The 21,802-nt window shown below is 50.5% G+C and overlaps 3 protein-coding genes across 4 annotated transcripts; 2 read left to right on the top strand and 1 right to left on the bottom strand.

Moving 5' to 3' along the window:
- The first annotated feature begins 3,282 nt into the window (after positions 1-3,282).
- Positions 3,283-7,123, top strand: CALR (calreticulin). Its single transcript, XM_086408945.1, has 9 exons — positions 3,283-3,444; positions 3,813-3,914; positions 4,075-4,278; positions 4,723-4,817; positions 4,908-5,117; positions 5,200-5,313; positions 5,394-5,537; positions 6,149-6,241; positions 6,331-7,123. The coding sequence occupies exons 1-9, from the start codon at positions 3,354-3,356 to the stop codon at positions 6,529-6,531; spliced, it is 1,254 nt and encodes a 417-aa protein (XP_086265071.1). The 5' UTR covers positions 3,283-3,353; the 3' UTR covers positions 6,532-7,123.
- Positions 7,124-8,810: 1,687 nt separating this feature from the next.
- RAD23A (RAD23 nucleotide excision repair protein A) lies at positions 8,811-14,887 on the top strand. Of its 2 annotated transcripts, none has more exons than XM_086408954.1 (9): positions 8,811-8,977; positions 10,441-10,602; positions 10,769-10,950; positions 11,090-11,145; positions 11,267-11,394; positions 11,659-11,737; positions 11,861-11,991; positions 13,845-14,009; positions 14,094-14,887. In XM_086408954.1, exons 1-9 carry the CDS (start codon positions 8,906-8,908, stop codon positions 14,205-14,207), a joined length of 1,089 nt encoding a protein of 362 aa, XP_086265080.1. In that variant the 5' UTR covers positions 8,811-8,905; the 3' UTR covers positions 14,208-14,887. The 2 variants fall into 2 exon arrangements, with proteins under 2 accessions (XP_086265080.1, XP_086265079.1); XM_086408953.1 differs by having other exon boundaries at positions 11,858-11,991.
- Positions 14,888-15,392: 505 nt separating this feature from the next.
- On the bottom strand, positions 15,393-17,853 carry GADD45GIP1 (GADD45G interacting protein 1). Its single transcript, XM_086408979.1, has 2 exons — positions 17,493-17,853; positions 15,393-15,750 (listed from the first exon to the last, which is right to left on the bottom strand). The coding sequence occupies exons 1-2, from the start codon at positions 17,840-17,842 to the stop codon at positions 15,432-15,434; spliced, it is 669 nt and encodes a 222-aa protein (XP_086265105.1). The 5' UTR covers positions 17,843-17,853; the 3' UTR covers positions 15,393-15,431.
- Between the last annotated feature and the right edge of the window lie 3,949 nt (positions 17,854-21,802).

The following is a 21,802-nucleotide window of genomic DNA, read 5'->3' as shown; positions in this document are numbered from 1 at the left end:
CCCCTCTTCCCCGGCCATGGAGCCCACCCGCCTCCTCTATCAATGGAATTTTCCAGGTAAGAATACTGGACTGGGTTGCCATTTCCTTCTGCAGGAGATCTTCCCATCTCCAGCACTGACAGGTGGATTCTTCACCACTGGGCCACCTGGGAAGCCCTATTTACTCATTCAGCCATCACAATTGTTACTTGAGTCTGGAAAATGGGGTTACTAATATCCCCCGATTCTGGACTTATAGTGAGGTCCCGACAAAAATTCAGAATGCATTCCTCAAAGTCTCGTCTGAGTTTTAAAGCACTTCCCCCAGGACTTCCCTGGTGGTCCAGTGGTTAAGAATTCTCCTGCCAACTCAATACCAGAAAAACAAATGACCCAATCAAAAACTGGGGAAAAGACCTAAATAGACATTTCTCCAAAGAAGACATACTAACAATCACTTGAAAAGATGCTCAATATCGCTCATTATTAGAGAAATGCAAATCAAAACTATCAAAACTACACAATATCACCTCATACCAGTCAGAATGGTCATCATCAAAAACTCTACAATAAAGGCTGGAGAGGATGTGGAAAAAAGGGAATGCTCTGTACTGTTGGTGGGAATGTAAGTAAATTGATACAGCCACAATGGAAGACAGTATGGAGATTCCTTAAAAAATTAGAAATAAAACTACCATATGACCCAGCAATCCCATTCCTAAGGCATATAACCTGAAGAAACGAGGGTTGAAAAAGACACATGTATCCCATTGTTCATTGCAGCATTATTTACAATACTTAGAACATGGAAACAACCGAGATGTCCATCGACAGATGAATGGATAAAGAAGTGGTACATATACCCAATGGAATATTACTCAGCCATATAAAGGAATGCATTTGAGTCAGTTGTGATGAGGTAGATGAACCTAGAACCTATTATACAGAGTGAAGTGAGTCAGAAAGAGAAAGATAAATATCGTATTCTAACACACATATACAGAATATAGAAAAATGGTACTGAAGAATTTATTTTACAGGGCAGCAATGGAGAAACAGACATACAGAATAGACTTATGGACATGGGGAGAGGGGAGGAGAGGGTGAGATGCATGGAAAGAGTAACATGGAAACTTACATTACCACCTTTAATAGATAGCCAACAGGAATTTGCTGTATGGCTCAGGAAACTCAAAGAGGGACTCTGTATCAACCTAGAGGGGTGGGATGGGGAGGGAGATGGGAGGGAGGTTCAAAAGGGAGGGGATATATGTATACCTATGGCTGATTCATGTTGAGGTTTGACAGACAACAAAATTCTGCAAAGCAATTATCCTTCAATAAAAAAAATAAAAAGAATTTAACTGTCAATGTTGAGGGGCCAGGGTTCAACTCCTGGTTTGGGAAGATTCCAATACTGCAGAGTAACTAAGCCCTTGCACCCTAGAGCCCCTGCTCTGCAACAAGAGAAGCCGGCACAAGGAGAAGCCTGCCCACCACAACTAGAGAGTAGCCCCTGCTCACAACTTGAGAAGCCTCCCCCAAGCCCCCGCACACATATGGAGACTCTGTACTGCCCCCCAAAAAAGCATTTTCTCCATTTTTGCTTTTTTAATTCTAGCAAGAGTTCTTTGTCCCCTTCTTCTGTCACATATCAGGTACGTTTTTTTATATATATATCAAGTAGGTTTTAAGCCTGTTCTGTGCCTCGTGCTATAGGAGACATTGTGGAATGGTCAGGTGAACAGGACAGGCACAGATTCTACTGTCCAGAAGGAAGCACCAAGCCCCTGTGTCCATGACACATGGTGGGTGAGAGGGAAGGTGGGAGGAACGTCAGTGCAAAGCCTAGCATGGTCATCCCAGACTTGGTGGGTGTGGGCTTCATCAGCGAGGAACAATTTGGGTTATACGCCATACTGTTTGGGGGCAGGAGTAGAACCCCAACTTCTTCAAAACTCGTCATACCTCCCTTTCGAGTCCCCACCACTGGAGGGGAAGAGCCCCCTCCCCACTCTTTTGCCAGAATCCCCCCCTCTCTTCGCCAGTTTATTCCTACTTCCCAAGTCCAGAGCCTATTTGCTCAGTTTGGGAAAGTCCCAGTTCTCCTTCCTCCTTCCTGCAGCCTAGGGGTATGGAGCTGGTGTCAGTCACTGTCTGTCCTGTGCCGGCGGCCTCAGAAGAAGGCTCTAGTCTCAGGGGTCCTGCCCACCTCTCTTGGACCTTATCTTCCTCACCATCTGTCTTTTTTTTTCTCCTCCCCAACGGAACCCCCTGCCCGCTCATATTCAGCCGTTTAATTGCAAAAGCAGGCCGTTTGCGGGAGACCACAAGGCGGCGACCCCTTTCATTTACCGGCTGGGGGGCGGGGATGGGAGGGAGGTAAAGGACAGGCTGCAACGAGAGGAACCACAGCCTATCGTCACATCTTTTGAGCCGTCAGGGTCCTTCCCTCTGTTCCAGAAAATCCCTAAAAGCTTGGAAAGCATTTCTGCCGGGCAGCAGCTGGCCGGGGTCGCTCCTCCTGGCCTGTCAAGAGATCCTGTGATTTCAAAGAGGTTGAATGACTTGCCCCAGCTCACACAGAAGCGGTCTGACAGGCTGCCAGGTCACTAAAGGGGCCGTACGGAGAAGAGAACAGGCACTCTTCCCCCAGGCCTGCACCGCTCCGGCGCTGGAAGGAAGTGAAGCCCCAGGGCTCGGTGCCCTCTGGGGGGCGGGGTGGGGGGGGGTAGAAGGGGTGGGGAGGAAGGCGAGGGGGAGGGAGGCGGGGGGAGGACGGGAAGAGGAGTGGGAAGGAAGAGAAAGAGAAGATGGGAATGGTGGGGTTCTCCAAACTCAGAATAGAAAGACGCTAGGAAAACCTTGCCCACTCATCCTTGTAGAAGGGTTGAGCGGAGTCTAGAATGGAGCCGGACCCTAGCTTCACGGAACATCACAGCTCGCGCGTGTTCTTTAAACGCCTAGATCCCGAACGCCGCGCGCAGGGGAGGGCGGGGCTGGGCCGAGGTCTGGTCACATGACCTAGCCTGAGGGGCTCGAGGCCCCCCACTTCACCGGTGGGCGTCCCCCACAACGCGTGGTCGACCTTCATTGGCCAGTGGTGCGGCCAATAGAAATCGGCCATCTGGGAACCCAGCGTTCCGAGGCACAGCCTAACCTGCTGAGCCCAGAAGGGTCCAATGGAAAGGCAGGGCTATGGCCACAGACCAATGATAAAGTGAGGGAGGCGGGCCAAGAGGCCGGACCAGGCTGGTTTGAGAGCGGGCGGGGTATAAAAAGGCACGGCCGGCGGCGGCGTCCGTCCCCACTGCAGAGCTGCTGCCGGACGAGCAACTTAAAGGGCCCGCGCGCCACCGCCCCCTCGGCCCGCCATGCTGCTACCCGTGCCGCTGCTGCTCGGCCTTCTCGGCCTGGCCGCCGCTGATCCCACCGTTTACTTTAAGGAGCAGTTTCTGGACGGAGGTAACGACTAGTCCCGCTCGAGATCGTCCTAACGACGCGGCTGGCCCCCCGGCCCGTATCTGCGTGTCGCTTGTAATTACTGCTCAGAGGGCCAACACGGTTTCCTTCAGGGACTGGAGCCGAAGGCGAGCCTTCCTTCGGCGTCCCTGGGGAGCGTGGAGGGAGCAGCGGCTTTCCGAGGCGGGAGTTAGGGTTTGCCCGAAGATCTTCAAAGTCACCAGAGATGTCAAACTAGAGGTTGGGGTGGGGACAGTCTGGGGGGAGGGGGGAGTCTCCTTCCTTGCTCCCAGCAGTTTGTGGTTCCTGGTAGATGTTTGGTGGGGGGTTGATCAGCACCGCCGCGCTTACCTGCCTTTTTGGTCCTCTAGACGGGTGGACCGAGCGCTGGATCGAATCCAAGCACAAACCGGATTTTGGCAAATTCGTTCTCAGTTCCGGCAAGTTCTATGGTGACCAAGAGAAAGATAAAGGTAAGAACTTAGGAGTGGGTGCTCAGATCCAGGAGGACAGAGTTTGGGTATCCCTAGGAGTAGGGCAGGTGGAGGAAGGAGGACTGGCCTGTATTTTACATCCTTAGGGTTCCCCGGGGGGTAGCTGCTGAGCCCTGATCTGACTATAGTCTCTCGGTAGGCCTGCAGACTAGCCAGGATGCCAGGTTCTACGCTCTGTCGGCCAGATTTGAGCCCTTCAGCAACAAGGGTCAGACGCTGGTGGTGCAGTTCACGGTGAAACACGAGCAGAACATCGACTGTGGGGGCGGCTATGTGAAGCTGTTTCCAGCTGGTTTGGATCAGACAGACATGCACGGAGACTCCGAATACAACATAATGTTTGGTGAGGGGACCCCACCCTGGTGCTGATTTTTGGTCACTTAGAGGGAGTTTAAAACCCCGGGAGTTCTTTATAGCCCATGAACGGTGGTCTTGAGAGCACAGAAAGCACTTAAATGCTTTAGACATATTTTCGATAGGGAAGGTGAGGGAATAGTTAGGAATGACTTACTGCATTTTGATCATCGACCTAAGACTAATTCGTGCAATTTTACTATATAGGCATTTCCTCGTTCCTAGTTGTGCAAGTGAAGATACTGAGTTCTGGAGCACTGATTTTTTTTTTTGAAGTGTCCTCCCCCAGTTCCTTAGAGAGAAGGTCTGAAGTGTGTTTTTTCAGCTTGACAGTCCTGAGTTAAAGAACCAAGTTGTCTTTTTTTAATGGGGTGGGCAGGGGCTTGTAATGGTGGACAGACTGTAGTTGTGACCAGATCTGCTTTTCATCAAGGCCCGGACATCTGTGGCCCTGGCACCAAGAAGGTTCATGTCATCTTCAACTACAAGGGCAAGAATGTGCTGATCAACAAGGATATCCGCTGCAAGGTGTGCCTTGGGGGTGGTGACAAATGGCTGTGAGGGGAGGCTTTGAGCCCAGGCTGGTGGGCGGGGCCACTCATCTTCCATTCTCTTTAGGACGATGAATTCACCCACCTGTACACGCTGATTGTGCGGCCTAATAATACCTATGAGGTGAAGATTGACAACAGCCAGGTGGAGTCAGGCTCCTTGGAGGAGGATTGGGATTTCTTGCCACCCAAGAAGATAAAGGATCCTGATGCCGCTAAGCCTGAAGACTGGGACGATCGCGCCAAGATCGATGACCCTACAGACTCCAAGCCTGAGGTTGGTGCTTGGGCAGGGGCTCCCCACCATGGAGAGTGTGGAGGACAGCTGGGCCTACTCTGACCTCCTAATGTATCCTCAGGATTGGGACAAGCCTGAGCACATTCCTGACCCTGATGCTAAGAAACCTGAGGACTGGGATGAGGAGATGGACGGAGAGTGGGAACCACCTGTTATTCAGAACCCAGAGTACAAGGTGAGTCTGGCACTCTGAGGAGGGTGGTGCACAATGGGGAAGGCAATGATCATCGCTCACCCATCGGTTTACTTCTGCAGGGGGAGTGGAAACCCAGGCAGATCGACAACCCAGAGTACAAGGGCATTTGGATCCATCCAGAGATTGACAACCCTGAGTATTCCCCTGACAGCAACATCTATGCCTATGAAAACTTCGCTGTTCTAGGCTTGGATCTTTGGCAGGTGAGACATGGAGGGAAAAGGCGGCTCCCTAGGGGACCTCAGGTGCTCAGGGCAACCCAGGAGAAAAGGGGACAAGGGCGGGCAGACTCCAGAATGGTGCCCCCCCTTTTCTTTTAAGAATTTCCTGGTTTGTCATTACGGGGTTCTTACAGCACCTGCTTTGGCTTGTACTTAATATGTTCCAGGTACTACTTCCAAGAATCTCTGTGGGAACTTACTCACTTAATTGCACCCAACAGCCTAGACAGGCAGGTAGATAACCCCATTAGAACTTAGCTTCACAGGGACCGAATTTTTGTCCTGTTTGCCAGCGTACTTTCTGCATCTGGTATGCTGCTTGGCACATAGAATGTACTAGAAAGATAGTTTGAAGAAGAGAATGAGACCCCATTTTATAGATGAAGATACTGAGGTGCAAAGAGATGAAGTCACCAGCTCAAGATCATATATAGTAAATGGCAGAGCTGAGGTTTGAATCCAGGCAGCCTATTTTTCAACTGCAATGTTAGACTGTAGTATTGTGTAGTGGTTATGTGAGCATGGGCAGGAGACCTTTTCAAGGCCAAGGCCAACAGGTATCCCTTCTGACCACCCATTCTGGCCCTATACAGGTCAAGTCTGGCACCATCTTTGACAACTTCCTCATCACCAACGATGAAGCGTATGCTGAGGAGTTTGGCAACGAGACGTGGGGTGTTACAAAGGTGAAACCAAGGTCCAGCCTGGGTTTGGGGGTGGGAAGGGTTGGCAGGGGAGTCCAGGCCTGAGGGATGTGTGTGTGGTTTGTACACAGGCAGCAGAAAAGCAAATGAAGGACAAGCAGGATGAAGAGCAGAGGCTACACGAGGAGGAGGAAGAGAAGAAAGGCAAGGAGGAGGAAGAGGCAGACAAAGATGATGACGAAGACAAGGATGAGGATGAGGAGGATGAAGATGAGAAGGAAGAGGAGGAGGAAGAAGATGCTGCCGCTGGCCAGGCCAAGGATGAGCTGTAGGGGCCACCTCTGCTTCCAGGGCTGGACTGAGGCCTGAGCGCTCCTGCCGCAGAGCCGGCTGCGCCAAATAATGTCTCTATGAGACTGGAGAACTTTGATTTTTTTCCAGGCGGGTTCCAATTTGGGGTGGATTTTGTTTTTGGCTCCCCCATCCCCCACTTTTTTTAACTTTTTTTTTTTTTTTTTTTACTGGCATTTTGTCTCTGATTCTCTTCAGCCCTCACCCCTGGCCTTCATCTGTCTTGATTGACATCTTTGCTTTCTTCTGTCCCCTTCACTCCAGATCCCTAAGTTCCCTTCCAGCTTGGGGACTCAGGGTGGGATGTGGTGTGGAGGAGAAGCCCCAGGCCCAAAATTCCATCTATTCTTCCTGGATCCCAGAGGGTGGGGTAGGAGAAGAGGGTGGCATCCCCAGCCCCCCAGCACTGAGGAAGAATGGGGCTCTTAAGGCCTTAGCTCTGATCCCTTCCCCTTTCTCCCTGCCCCCAGGACTGGGCCACTTCTGAGTTGGGGCAGCGGGTTCTAGCTCAGCTCATGCTGAGAATGTAAGAACTACAAACAAAATTTCTATTAAATTAAGTTTTGTGTCTTCCTCCTGTGTCTTCTGGGAGAGGTAATTGTTCAGTGAGATTTGTTTTTTAGCCACTAGAATTGTTGGCTGAATGTCCCCATAAGGTTACAGGAGCCCTTGTTTATCTCCAGAACCTCAGGTGAATGAGAAAGAGTAACCATTTCCAGTGTCATTACAAATACACTCCATTTATTAGCTCGTGGAGTCCTTTCATCAAACTGGTGAGTTTTCGTTCTAGTATCAGTTGAGTTTGAGACAGATTTAGGAAGAAGTGGGTTTTGAACCCACACCTTAGCCATCAATTCATGTGAACTCTTTCACATTGAACCGCATACACATCTCTTGCTGGTGAAGGAGCAAGACTACACAGATATTAGCTTTAAACACATTTTCTGACTACTAGCCAGTGTTAAAAGCTACTAATTCCTTTTATAGTCAAAGAAATAGATTCAGAGATGTTATCTACCCCAGTGGCCTTAAGTGGCCAAGTCAGGGTTTGAACCTCTTGAAGGGAAAGAGGTGGCCCCAAGGGAGGGAGTGAAAGTGTCAGAAGAGCCTGTGGGCCTGTAGGTTGGCATAGGCCCACTTTGTTGCGCCCCACAAGGCTGCCATTAATGTCCAGTGGGTGGTTGGGAACTGATGTCTCTTAACTGCAGGAGAAGGAAGAAAGAATTCCTCACCCCTGTCTGACCTAGGCTTGTGAAAGCTTACTAGCACAGGATATGCTGTGAAGGGAGAAGCTGCAGGACCTGGTAATAGTTGGGTAAGGAGTGAGGTGGCAGGCCACCGCCTGGTGTTTTCTCAGATGTGAATGGTAAGAAGAGCTGGTTAGGTGGCAGGTAATAGTCCGTTCAGGATGGGAGTAGGGTGGAAAGTTCACCCACTAAATGGAAGACAAGTACATCACCTCCATCCTGTCTGCCAAAGCACCTTCAGCTTTGGCTAACCAACCCTTCACTCCTTGTTCCATGGGTAGGACTCCTTCCGAGTGTCTTGGGGCCTAGCCCCACCCTTCTGGGAGGCCTCCGGAATTAGCATATCCGGGGAAAATTAAGGAGAGAATTTTGTGTTCAGTGTAGGGAAATCTTCCTCAAGTACTCAGATGGAGTACTTGATGGAGTCAGATGGAGATAGTTGGGTGAACAAAGTGATCAGGGGAGGGGCAGCAGAGAGGGAGACCCAGAAGCTGTTAAGATTCATTCCAAAAATCCAGCTCTTCCGTTAGGGATTAATGAGGCCACAGAATGGCATTGTGTCCCCACATCCGTGGTCGATTTCCGTGTTTAACTGTTGGTGACCTTTCAAGTATACTTTCTAGTTCTTTCAGGGCTTGATAGGCTTCCTGTCAGGTGGCCAGACCAGAGTAAGGCTCATTTGGAACGAGCAAAAAGACATTAAGATTTTGTGGAAGAAATGAAAATTTAGCAAGTACATTGCTTGTTAAACGTCAACAAACTCATAGGCGTGAAACTGGGGGTCTCGGAGCCATTTTGTGGCCTATGACGTCACCGCTAACGGGCATGGCGTCACTCGCAGGAAGCCACTTCATGGTAGAGCAAGAAGTCCCCCTCCCCTCTCCCGGAATAGAATTTAGTCTGCGCATGCTTTACTCGAGGCCGCGCTCGTGCGCATGCTCGCGATGGCTAAGGGGGCGCGCTCATGTCACGTGTTGTGGTGGTCGGAGCGCGCACTGCCTGCCCCGGAAGCTGTCGGCGTGCGGCGCGGCTGGGCGCTAAGATGGCGGCGGCGTGAGTTGCATGTCGTGTGAGGATTCCGGGGCCGCTGTGTCGCTCGGGTCCCACCATGGCCGTCACTATCACGCTCAAAACACTGCAGCAGCAGACCTTCAAGATCCGCATGGAGCCTGATGAGACGGTGCGAGCCAGGCCGGAGCTCCGGAGCGGGAGCGACGGGTGCAGCGGGTGGGGTGGGGGCGGGGAGGCCGGGATCCCGACGACAGAGGCGGGGAAGACGGCGCAGGGTCGCGCCCTGCCCATTCTCCCTACGGGCCTGACTTTCCCAGATATCCTGATGGTCCCTGGCTCTGCCCCTGGTGGCTCGGGCGGCGCTCTTGGGTCGATCTCGAGGCGAGGCCCCACCTCCGGGGCGCCCGCCAGGTCCCGGCTCCAATGTCAGCGCCCTCGCGGGGCGCGGGATCCGCAGGCTCAGATTGCCGGCCGGGCAGCTTTCTCTGGAATGGGTCCTCCGAGTTCCCACTTTTGTAGGCTTTGCCTCGGGACCTTGGTGGCCAAATCTGGGAGTAGTGATCAGGAGATGCCGGGTGATGACAGCAACTATGATGATAATAAACGGTCTGAGTTTCAGTGGTCCGTGTTTGTTTTTCACCAGTCGCTGAGCGTTTTCATGATGTTTTACTAACTTTGCAAAGTAGGCTTGTCATCTGGGCACTCTTGCGTGTCCTCACTTAACAGATGTGGAAACTTTGAGCTTGAAGAACTTTGCTATAGTCGCAAATGCGTACAGCAAGGCGTGGCGGAGCTGATTTCAATTCGGATTTGCCTCAAGTCTCTAGAGCCCACGGTCTAAAGATGATGCTGTGCTTTTAGCCGGAAAGAGACTTTGGACCTAAAAAACGTATATTTCGCACTTTTTGCACAATTTCCCCCATGAGGGAGATATAGAAGTTCATTTTTTGTAAAAAGGAAACAAACTCAGATTTTTTTGACCAACCCAGCTGTTTGGGAAAGTTAGGTAATGTCTGTGCCTCTATTTTTCTCAAATATAAAAAAAGGATATGGAACTTGCTTCCTGGTGCAGTGGTTGATACTGCACTTTCAGTGCAGGGGGCCTGGGTTCAATCCTTGGTCAGGGAACTAGATCCCATATGCCAAAACTAAGATCCTATGCAGCCAAATAAATAGCTTTTAAAAAATACAAAATGAGGCTCATGGTACCTATTCCACTCAGTTGTTACAAGGCTTTAAAGCTGTGACGTATACATTTATAATAGCACTATCAACTTAGGATTCTCTCAGTAAACACCACTGTCAGCAACCTTAGGTCTCCCCTTTATTTTGAATTGCATTTCATCGTGTTTACATCATTTGAAATACGTATTAGTTTTTTTATTCTCCCACGTGAGTGTCCTCTATGAAAACAGGGACATGTGTTGAGTCTTTGTGCTCTGTCACCTGTACCTAAAACTTCACCTGACACATATTCAGTGTTCAGTAAATATATCGTTGAATGGAGAATGGTCTACTATGCTTGATTATAAAGCTTAGCTATTCAGCCATCAGGGCCTGCAGCCTGCCCCCAAACTACCAGGGAAGAGAGAATCTGGGAAGTTTGCAATGATCATCTACCCCTTCCTCCAGGTGAAGGTGCTAAAGGAGAAGATAGAAGCTGAGAAGGGTCGTGATGCTTTCCCCGTGGCCGGACAGAAACTCATCTATGCTGGCAAGATCCTGAGTGACGATGTCCCCATCAGGGACTATCGCATTGACGAGAAGAACTTCGTGGTTGTCATGGTGACCAAGGTGGGTGATGTCTGCTGGTTGGGAGGGTGGGTGGATTGGCTGGGGAGCTGGCAAACAGCCTGTGCCCAAGAGAGATTAGCCATGAACAGGGTGGGGCGGAGCTGTGGAGGGATGTCGGGGCTAGATAGGGGTACTGATGCCTGCTCCCTTTTTCTGGGTGTCACAGGCCAAAACCAGCCCAGGCACCTCAGTACCCTCAGAGGCCTCACCCACTGCCACCCCGGAGTCTTCCACATCCTTCCCGTCAGCCCCTGCCTCAGGCATGTCCCACCCCCCACCTACTGCCAGAGAAGACAAAAGCCCATCGGAGGAATCTGCCCCCACGACGTCCCCGGAGTCTGTGTCAGGGTAAGGCAAGGAGCCGCAGCCCCAGTTTGGGCCCTGTCTTCCCTGCCCCTTTCAGCGCCCACGGTCATGGTTCCACACACCTGGGGGGAGGGCAAGCCTCCAGAAGCCAGGGTCCGATTTCTCTCTCTTGAATTTGCAGCTCTGTTCCCTCTTCAGGTAGCGGCGGGCGAGAGGAAGACGCAGCCTCCACGCTAGGTGGGTGGGTGGTCCCCCAGTTGAAAATGGCTGGATGCCCCAGGGGCATCCTGTGGGCATGGGAGGGCCGGGAAGCTGCCCTTCCTTCTCGGTGACCCAGCCTTTGTTGCTCCCTCCACAGTGACGGGCTCTGAGTATGAGACAATGCTGACGGAGATCATGTCCATGGGCTACGAGCGAGAGCGAGTTGTGGCTGCCCTGAGAGCCAGCTACAACAACCCCCACCGAGCTGTGGAATATCTACTCACGGTGAGGTGGGGCTGCTGCCTCCCGGGGAGTTCTCAAGGGAGCATGCGGACTTCAGTGCTCTGAAGGGTAGTCAGAATCTGTCCCCCAAAACGTTTGGGTTAGGGTTCTAGCCAGGAAAGAACTCCTGCAGGAGCCGGGAGGAGAGCGGTGGGGTGGGCCTGGGAGGGCAGAGCGGAGGCCTCCTGTGTCTCCCGCCAGGGCTGAGTATGCAGGAGGGGCGGCAGTGGGCAGTCTGTGCTTGGAACTTAAAAGGACGCCTGACAGGGAATTCCTGGGAGCCCCGAGCCAGAACACGGTTCTGTCCAGGAGAGCCAAGTTTCAGAGCAGCCATCCACAGAAGCAGGTAAGTGATTGGGAGGTGTGCGCATGGGGTGCCTGCTGTTGCGGCACCTGACTCATCCCACCCACCGCGTACTTCTGGGAGCCCAGGGTGGTGTCTGACCACACCCCTTCCCCCTGCCAGCAGGAGAGAACCCCTTGGAATTTCTGCGAGACCAGCCTCAGTTCCAGAACATGCGGCAGGTGATTCAGCAGAACCCTGCGCTGCTGCCAGCCCTGCTCCAGCAGCTGGGCCAGGAGAACCCCCAGCTCTTACAGGTACAGGCCTGGGGGCAGAGGGAGTTGGTGCAGGCCCCATCTCCCCTACCTGTGGGTACCATAGTCCCCAGAGAGAGAGAGCCCAGCCCAGCATGGTGGGTAGGGGAGTCTCAGCTTGGAAGGCACTACTGACACGATAGTCTCCTGCTGTTCCCTGTGACTTGATGGCCTCCGTGGTTTCACCTGATGCTCCAGCCACCTGTGAGGTGTAGGTGCTGTTGTCACACTCCCGCAGAGGAAGGCGCCAGAGGTTTGGAGCAGCCTGGCAACTGGTGGAGTATGTCTGCCGCCAGCCTCTGGGGCCTGCACTCTGACTTGGCTCCACATTTAGCTGTTGCTTCATAAACACCCCTAGGGTTGTGGGACTGCTGTGCCCTGGTTGGTTCTGAGACCACTGAGCTCAGCAAAGCTCCATCCTGCCCTTGAAGGTTCCAAGGCAGAGGAGCAGTGACCCCTGAGTGTGACAGGGTCCTCTGGGTTCTCTGTGAAGCCTGCCTTTCCTGATTCAGGCATCTGCTGCTTCTACCCCAGACGTTTCAGTCTCCTGTCCTGCCTCCTGCTCCCCTCCTCCAGGTGCTGGAGGGCCCGAGCTGCACATCTTCATTCTTTATCTGCTGTCAATCCTGGGGCCTTTAATTTCTGTGTGTGTGTGAGTCACTCAGTTATGTCTGACTTTGCAGTCCTATGGACTGTAGCCCGCCAGCCTCCTCCGTCCATGGAATTCTCAGCAAGAATACTGGAGTGGGTTACCATGCCCTTCTCCAGGGGATCTTCCCGATCCAGGGATTGAACCTGGGTTTCCTGTATTGCAGGCAGATTCTTTACTATCTGAGCCACCAGGGAACCCCCTCCCTGCCTTAAATTTGTATGATCAGCCTGGACCCTCTGGATGCCATGTTCTCCGTGACTGACTGGGTGCCTCCATGAAAATGCTTTCTACATATCCAAGACCAGAGCAGATTCTCCCAGCCTTCCCTAACCCTGCCAGGACCAACCTGGGCTTGCTGGAGCCCCAGGCACCTGGGGGCCTGCTGGGGCTGTTTGCTCTGTCCTGCATAACACTCAGCCCAGCCCTGCACTCCACCTCTGTGGCTGCCACCTCATCTTCTACTGGGTCCCCAGGTGGCCACTATCCAGGCCTCTGCTTCTGCACTTTTCCTGTGGTTATTCTCCACCAGAATCCAGATTCCTGAAAAAGTGCTTTTTCTTTTGATGTGAAAATTGTCAAATGTACATAAAAATAGGGGCATATCAAAACCCCCCAGATGTGCAACACCCAGATGAATTCATCTTTTTAAAAAGTACACAGATGTCTTTTCCTAGTTGATTCTCACCACTGTGGTGTCCCGTTATGCTAGAAGGCACTAGAAGAAAGCGGTTTAGACCTTGCCTCCCTCTCTGATCTCATCTTTTGCTTCCTCCTTTCCTTTCTTGTTTATAGTTTTGCCATATGGATTTTTTTGTTTATGGAGTTTTCCAAATATACTCCCATCCCTGGGCCTTTACACTTGCTGTTGGCTCTATGTGGAAGGAAACTTTCTTCTCCATCCTATGGATCACAGGCCCCTCCCTCCTGGCTTAAAGTGTCTTTCCCAGACCAAGGTCTACTCTGATGTATGGCAGGGTCAGTATTTACATTGTAAATAATAGCCAATTTACTTGCGTGTGTAAAGCTTATCTCCTCATCCTGGACATTAGCTCCTCTAGGACAGGGCCCGTGTCCACCACTGTGTGGCTGGCCAGAGTAGGTGCCCTGTAAATGTTTGCTGAGTGAGTGCAAAGGGCTGTGATAGGGACCTGGGGGAGCGGGGACAAAGGCCGTGGGTCACCCTTCCCTCCTCTGTCTCCCACAGCAAATCAGCCGGCATCAGGAGCAGTTCATCCAGATGTTGAATGAGCCCCCCGGGGAGCTGGTGGACATCTCAGACGTGGAGGGCGAGGTGGGCGCCATAGGTGAGGAGGCCCCGCAGATGAACTACATCCAGGTGACACCACAGGAGAAAGAAGCTATAGAGAGGGTAAGAGGCCTGTCCAAGAGGGTTGTGACCTCGTGGGTGGGCAGGGCCCTCACCTCTTGCTTATACCTGCCCGTCTTCCCACAGTTGAAGGCCCTGGGCTTCCCAGAGAGCCTGGTGATCCAGGCCTACTTCGCTTGTGAAAAAAACGAGAACTTGGCTGCCAACTTCCTCCTGAGTCAGAACTTTGATGACGAGTGATGCTGGGAGGCCAGGCTGCCCACCGCTCCCTCCTCCCCACCCTCCCATCCCCTCTCCACAAAAGTTTTATAAAAGAAAAAAATATATATATATATTCATGTTTATTTAAGAAGTGGAAAAAAAAAATCAAAAACTAAAAAAAAGAAACTCCAACCCAACTTCCCACTCTCCTAAAGTGGTCCCTCATTCCCATCTTGGCCTGAAAAGACCTGGGCCAGACAGCTGTCCCCCTCTCCCCATCCCCCACCCCAGCCCAGCCTGCTCTAAGGAGCTGGCAGAACTGGAGGTGACAGATGGGCCCCTCTTGGCCTGTGTCCCAGCTCCCTGCAGCCAGATGGAGAGGCGGCTGCTTGCTTCCCCACCCCCCCGAGAGCCCCCGAGACCTCCCCCGCCCTCTTCCAGGGTGAGGGGAAGCTGGAGCTCCAAACTTTTGATCCTCCATTGGAGTGTCTCACATCTTTCCATCTGGGGTGAATGCTCAAGAGGCCCAAGGACTCCTCTGTGGTCTGGCCTAGGCTTCCATCCTGCATCCCTTTGCTGGCGGGGGGAAGGTCTGGTTTGTCCTGCTTGGGGAAGGGGAAACATCAGAGTTGCTCTGGAGTTTGAGGCTAGTCCCCCACCCCAGAAGAGAACTGTTGTCTCTGATAAAGGTTTTGAAGTGAATAAAGTTTTAAAAGCCAGTCCTGTGGTTCATCCCTACTGGGGCTTCCCACTCCAGCTGGTCTGGGTCTAGGGGCTAGTTGGGCACAGGAGATGGGGGAATGCCATGAAAGGGGCAGAGGGGTCTGTCTGCCTCTATAGATTGTGGCTCCTAGTGTACCCCGCCCCCACCACCAAGCTGTGTTATTCCCAGGCAGTGGGCCCCAGCCTTGGAAGGGCTGCTGCTCTTTCCACCCCCCCATCATCACCACAGTCTGTTTTGGCTACACTTCCCCCCTGGTAATTGGCTAATTACTGGAGATTAATGTTGGTAAACAGAAGCCTTCTTCTCCTCTGCCATCTGCTCCTCCATTATTTCCCCATTGTGCCCCGCCCTCTTTTCCCCCTGAAGCCCGAGTTGGTCAGCATGGTCTTGAGTCCCCTGAGTGAGCAGAGCCAGGGAAGGGTGGGGGATTCCCTGGCTCCAGGTGTTGGAGAAGGAACCAATGTGCCCAGGGAGGGGTGTGATAAGAGAGGACATAGCTCTTCAGGGGTGGGGCAAGTTTTATTGGGAAAGAACCCAGCTCAGGAGTCGGGTGTTTCAGAGTCTGCTGGATCCTGGGCCGCAGCAGCGGCCATTGCAGCAGCTCGTGCCTCCTTCTTCTTTCTTTGTTTCTCCTCCTTGAGGCGCTTGCGATGCTGCTTCTCCAAGTCCTGCAGCAGCTCCTGGAAGCGGGCACTCCTCGGGTCCACGTGGTATCCCAGGCGCTCCTGGGCCTCCGCCTGCAGCCGGGCCCTCCGCTCCTTGTCTGCTTGCGCCTTCTCCCTGCGTGCCTGCTGCTGCCGCCGCCAGTTCTCAATCATCTGTGGCATCTTGGCCATGCACTCTTCAATGAGCTGTTCCCTGCCGGTGAAGGAGGGTGGTTGGTGAGGGCAGCCCCACCCAGCCAGAGCAGTACCCATCCACCCACCTCCCACCCCCAAGCCTTTGCCCACATCCTGCCTCTTCCAGCTCCCCTATATTTCAAGATGAAAGATTGGGAAGGCTTATGGTAGTCATTAAAACTGTCAAGAAAAGTCCTTGACAAGTGAAGCAAGAGGCAGGAGAGAGGAACTAGTGTGAAAGTGACAGTGTTAGTCACTCAGTTGTGTCTGACTCTCTGAGACTCCATGGACTATATAGCTGCCAGCTCCTCTGTCCATGGAATTCTCCAGGCAAGAATGCTGGAGTGAGTAACTATTTTCTTCTCCAGGGGATCTTCCCAACCCAGGGATCAAACCCCGGTCTCCTGCATTGCAGATTCTTTACCATCTGAACCACCAAGGAAATAAATATGTATTTAACCTTGAGCAAGCCCCAGTCACTCTAGGAGCAGACCCCAAGTCAACCCAGCATTTCCCTGAGCTGTCTCCTGAGCCATCCAAGTGCCACGTGTTATTCCCATAGCACATTCCTTCATCCTACAGACATCAGTGAGTACCCACTCTATGCCAGGCCCACTTCTAGATACAGGAGTGGAGGCAAGAAATGAATCGGACCTTTCCCTCCAATAGGTGGTAGGTGTGAGTCACTGTTCCATTTTAAGGATTAGCAACATGAAACTGAAAGCCCCATGGTAGGGTCAGCCAGCTGGGATAACTGGGTTTATTTGACATAGGTTCACATCCCAGCTCTGTTCGTTCACTGGGCGACTGGACACGTGACTTCACCCTCCTTGGCCTCAGTTTCCTATCTCTCAAATAAGGGTGATTCCCTCTTCCTCTTAGAGCTGCTGTGAGGACAAGAACAGTAAACACCAGGAACACACTCGCCTGCCTTCGCTGCCCCCTCTCTTCAGTAAGTGGCACAATCAGTATCTTCGCTTTTGCTTCCATTCTTCCCTCTAAGTCCTTCAGACCTGCCTCCCAAGTCCGATCTGTACCCTTGATCCCATGCTCCATTACCTCTCACACCTTCCCCAGCCACACTAATGTCCAGGCTGTTTCTTAAAGCACATACCTACCTCAGGGCGTTTGCACCAGCTGTTCCCTTTACGAAGAACATTCTCCCTAAGATCTTTCCATGGCTACCGCTGATCATTCATCTCTCTCTCAAGTTGCTCAGTCATGTCCGACTCTTTGTGACTCCATGGACTATACAGTCCATGGAATTCTCCAGGCCTGAATATGGGAGTGGGTAGCCTTTCCCTTCTCCAGGGGATCTTCCCAACCCAGGGACCGAACCTAGGTCTCCCGCATTGCAGGTGGATTCTTTACCAGCTGAGCCACAAGGGAAGCCCAACAGGTCTCTGCTTAAACATTTTAAATGTCAAGTTTTCAGAGAAGCCTGAGGCCTACCAGGGCGAAGTCACCCTCAGGCCTGCAGGCTCCACCCAATTTTATCTTCCTAATGACTCTGGGTCACCATTTGAAATTCATTTTGTTCCCCACTATGCCCTCAGCACCCGGGACATGGCCTTGCTCAGAGTAGGCGCTATGTAAAGATTTGTTGACCGATGACTAAATGAACTTAGCCAGAAGCCTTTTCGCATCTAGGTGAGCGTGCACGTAAATACTGCATGCAAACCGCCCGATGGAGTAAGCACTGTTGATGCACAGTTCACCGTCGGCCCGCAGTCCCGCTCCCGCCCGACTGCACGCACGCACCTGGCTTGTCGCTTCTGCTCTTCGGCCAGCTGCTGCACCCGCAGCGATTCCTGCATGACCGCCAGGCTCGGGTACCATTCTCGCTCCTCAGCCTCCAGCTCGAGCAGCTGTTCCCGCGACGGCCACAGAGAACCGGGGTCAACACCGGAGGCGGCGCCATGCCGCGCGAACTGCTTAGCTGCGTAGCGCGGCCCCAGCTGCCAGCGCGGGGTCAGTGGGTCATCCGGGTCGGGCCACCAGGGCTCCCGTGAGCGGCGCGGAGGCGGCGGCGCTCGGTAGCCGCGGGAGCCCGGGCCCAGGGTCGTCACCCACCCGAGCAGGCTGCGAGTCTGCCGCACGGGCGCAGCCATCTTGGCCGTGCGAGGTCCTCGCGAGCAGGCCGGGCTGGCCAAGGCGCTGCCTGCGCGTGAGGTCCGCTGGGGGCCGGGAGGAGGCATTCCCTGGCCGCCCCAGTTCTGCGCAGGGAGAAGAGGGGGTAGTCTTATTTTTTACACATCTTCAAGTATAATTATAAAATTTCCTGTAGCAGTTAATTTATTAAAATCGTATTTAAATTTTTCTTAGTTTTTTGTTCATATTTAAAATTTAATTTTATGTTAAAAATAGCATTTATTTTAAATATTAACATTTAAATGTTTTAAATTTAAACGATCATTTAAATATTTATTTAAAACACTGAAATATTTTCGTTTTAAGTTCAATCTACGTAGTATTTTATATTTTAACTTTTAAATCTATGCAACATATTTAATTTTTTTAAATCCAGGCAAGAATATTGGAGTGGATTGCCATTTCCCCCTCCAGGGGATGGATCTTCCTGACCAGGGATCGAACCAGTGTCTTCTACGTCTCATGCGTTACAGGAGGATTCTTTACCCGCTGAACCAAGGGGAAAGCAATCCCTGGCTATTTTCTAGGGCCATGGGCTTCTGTAGTTGCCGCACGCTGGCTCGGTACTTGTGGCACAGGGATTCAGTTGCCCTTCAGCGTGTGGAATCTTCGGGACCAGGGAACAAACCGTGTCCCATGTCGGCAGACGATTTCTTAATCACAGCACCACTACTGAAGTCCTAAATATTTAAATTTTATATAAATACTTATTTAAACATTGTTCATGGGAGAAGGCAATGGCACCCCACTCCAGTACTGTTGCCCGGAAAATCCCATGGATGGAGGAGTCTGGTAGGCTGCAGTCCATGGGGTCGCACAGAGTAGGACACGACTGAAGCGACTTGGCAGCAAACATTGTTCATAACATTAACTATTCATATTATGCTTTTTCATTTGATTTTAATATATTTATTTAAATTTTAATTTTGAATAATTATTTAAAACTTTCCTTAACATTTATTTAAATGTTTACATTTTGTGGGCCTTCCCTGGTGGCTCAGATGGTAAACAATCTGCCTGCAATGCAGGAGACCTGGGTTTGATCCCTGGGTGGGGAAGATACCCTGGAGAGGAGAATGGCTACCCATTCTAGTATTATTCTTGCCTGGAGAATTCCATGGACAGAGGAGCCTGGTGGGCTACAGTCTATGGAGTTGCAAAGAGTTGGACATGACTGAGGGGCTAACACTAACAATTCTGTCTATAACACTTGAATTTGAATGTCAATATTATTTACGATATTTATATAGAAATTTTACTTTACATCATATTGTAAATAGTTACTATATGCCTTTTAAGTTTTTGTATGTTAAAATGTTTAAAACATTCAATCCTGGTGTAGAAACTAAATACTATTTTTGAAAAAGGATTTCCACCTTAAAAAGGAAGGAAATTCTGACCCATGCTACAGCATGGATGAAATTGAAAGCCATTATAGTGAGTGAAATAAGGCAGTCAGAAAAGGACATAAGTTATATGATTTCACTTACATGAGGTCCCTAAAGGAGTCAGATTCATAGAGTCAGCAAGTCGGAGCTTGCCTGGGAGGGGCAGGGGACTGGGGAATGGGAGTTACTGCTCAATAGGTACAGTGGATATATATTGTATTGAGTATAGGTGCTCAATAGGTATAGAATTTCTGTTTGGGATGATGAGAAAGTTCTGGAGATGGGTGGTGATGGTGGTTTCACGACATTGTGAATGTGCTTAATGCCACTGAGCAGTACACTTGAAAATGGTTACAATGTAAATTTTATGTATATTTTAGTATTTTAAAAAATGCCATTTGCCCAGTGAGCCAGGGAGCCTGGACAAGAATGTTCATAGTTCATATCAGTACTATCTATTTCATACATATTAATCTCAAGCTGAAAACAGTTCGCACCTGAGTCCGTCTGCAGTCGAGTAGATCCCTGAATGTTGATGTTTCAGCCAACAGAATACCACAAGCATTCACAGCTGCTCACTGCCTTGTGGATGATTCTCATCAACATCTTATGCACCAAAGGAAGTGGGACCCAAATGATTCTTTTTCAGAAAGGAATGTTTTTGGTCATGGAAGGGCTTCCCTGGTGGCTCAGTGGTAAAGAATTCACCTGCCAAGGCAGGAGACTCAGGTTCAATCCCTGGGTCAGGAAGCTCCCCGGGAGGAGGAACTGGCAACCCACTCCAGTGTTCTTGCCTGGAGAACCCCATGGACAGAGGGGCCTGGCAGGCTACAGTCCAAGGGCTCTTTTAGTCTGACATGACTTAGCAACTCAACAACAGAAACAAAGTTTACACAAATTGTCCTTTTCATATAAAGTTGAAAAATCTTAGTGTTATTATGGATGCAGTCTTTAAGAGGTAAAAGATAAAGAAAAGCCAAACAGTGACCATTCTGGAAGTCAGGATGGTACACCTCTGGTGGGGATAAGGAGGCAGCTGGGTGGTGGTCATGTGGCAGATGTGGGAGGGGTTTGCTTTGTAGCAGATTACTGAGCTGGGCATTCCCATTCTGTTAGCGTTTCTCTAAGTGGACTGTATTCAGTGTTATTTCTTGATCTAGGCTTTAGTGATGCCTGAGTTATAATTATTCTTTCAGTTGGATATAATTGTATATGTGTGGGTTGCACACTTTCCTGTAGCTTTATTATATTTTGCAATTTAGAAAAATGAAAATACACGCAACAAAAAGGATTTCAGCGAGAAGTCCTACTCCCACCTGTCTCTCATCCTCTGCTTCCTTGGAGCCCCTCCTCCATCACTTGTTTTAGTTTCTTATGTATCCTACCGTTGGTTTATACATTCTTTTTTTGAATTTTTATTGAATTTGTTAACAATATTGCTTCTTTCTGTATTTTTGTTTTTTGGCCCCCAAGGCATGTGGGATCTTAACCCCCTGACTGATGAGGGATCAAACCCACAACGCCTGCATTGGAAGGCAAGGTCTTAACCACTGGACCACCAGGGAGGTCCCTATAGTGTCTTATTTACAGTGCTAATGGATTATTTATTTCACAAGGACAGAAGACCACAGTCATTGTGTCATCACCCAGGTTTAACAAATACTCATGCTTTGGCTCCCTTGCTTCAGGGTGTGTGTGTGTGTGTTTAATTTCTTTAAATAAAACGAGCCCTATTACAAAAGTTTCTAGTGACAGTAAGGCCTCTGCCTACAGATGCCAGTCTTCCCTCCACCCTTTACCCCCTGCACCCATCACCCTACTCAGGACTAACAGTTACTTTGAAATCAGCTTATTCTTCCAAGACCAGTCTTTATGCATTCATTACTTATCTAGAGTGTGAGAACAATATTAATGCATTAATATATTTTAAACAGTTTGCATAAATGGTATCCTGAATATATTAGTTTGCAACTTTTTTCCCTCAGCCTCTTGGTTTCCAGATATCTCCAAGTGGATTCAGTTAGATTTCTACAGTGTAGCTCTGCTTTTCTGGAGAAGGCAATGGCACCCCACTCCAGTACTCTTCTTGCCTGTAAAAACCCCATGGATGGAGGAGCCTGGTAGGCTGCAGTCCATGGGGTCTCTACGAGTTGGACACGACTGAGCGACTTCACTTACACGCATTGGAGAAGGCAATGGCAACCCACTCCAGTGTTCTTGCCTGGAGAATCCCAGGGACAGGGGAGCCTGGTGGGCTGCCATCTATGGAATCGCACAGAGTTGGACACGACTGAAACGACTTAGCAGCAGCAGCAGCAGCTGTGTTTTTCACAGTGTAGGTCACAGGGCCCATTATTGATTCAGGAAGTCAGGGAACTGGGTTCCAACCAGCATTTATCTCTAGGTTTACAGTTAAGGGAAGAATGATTCATAGAAAACTTCTTTTAATTTTTAAAAATTATTTCTTTTTTAAAATGATGTAACACACATAAAACTTACTGTTGTAACTTTTTTTGGCTATGCTGCTTTGCT

The sequence above is a fragment of the Bos grunniens genome, chromosome 7, assembly GCF_055505025.1.
Source record: "Bos grunniens cultivar Pamir isolate PY7600 chromosome 7, Bosgru_T2T1.0, whole genome shotgun sequence".
Classification (NCBI taxonomy): Eukaryota; Metazoa; Chordata; class Mammalia; order Artiodactyla; family Bovidae; genus Bos; species Bos grunniens.
This window is presented reverse-complemented; position numbering and strand designations above follow the sequence as displayed.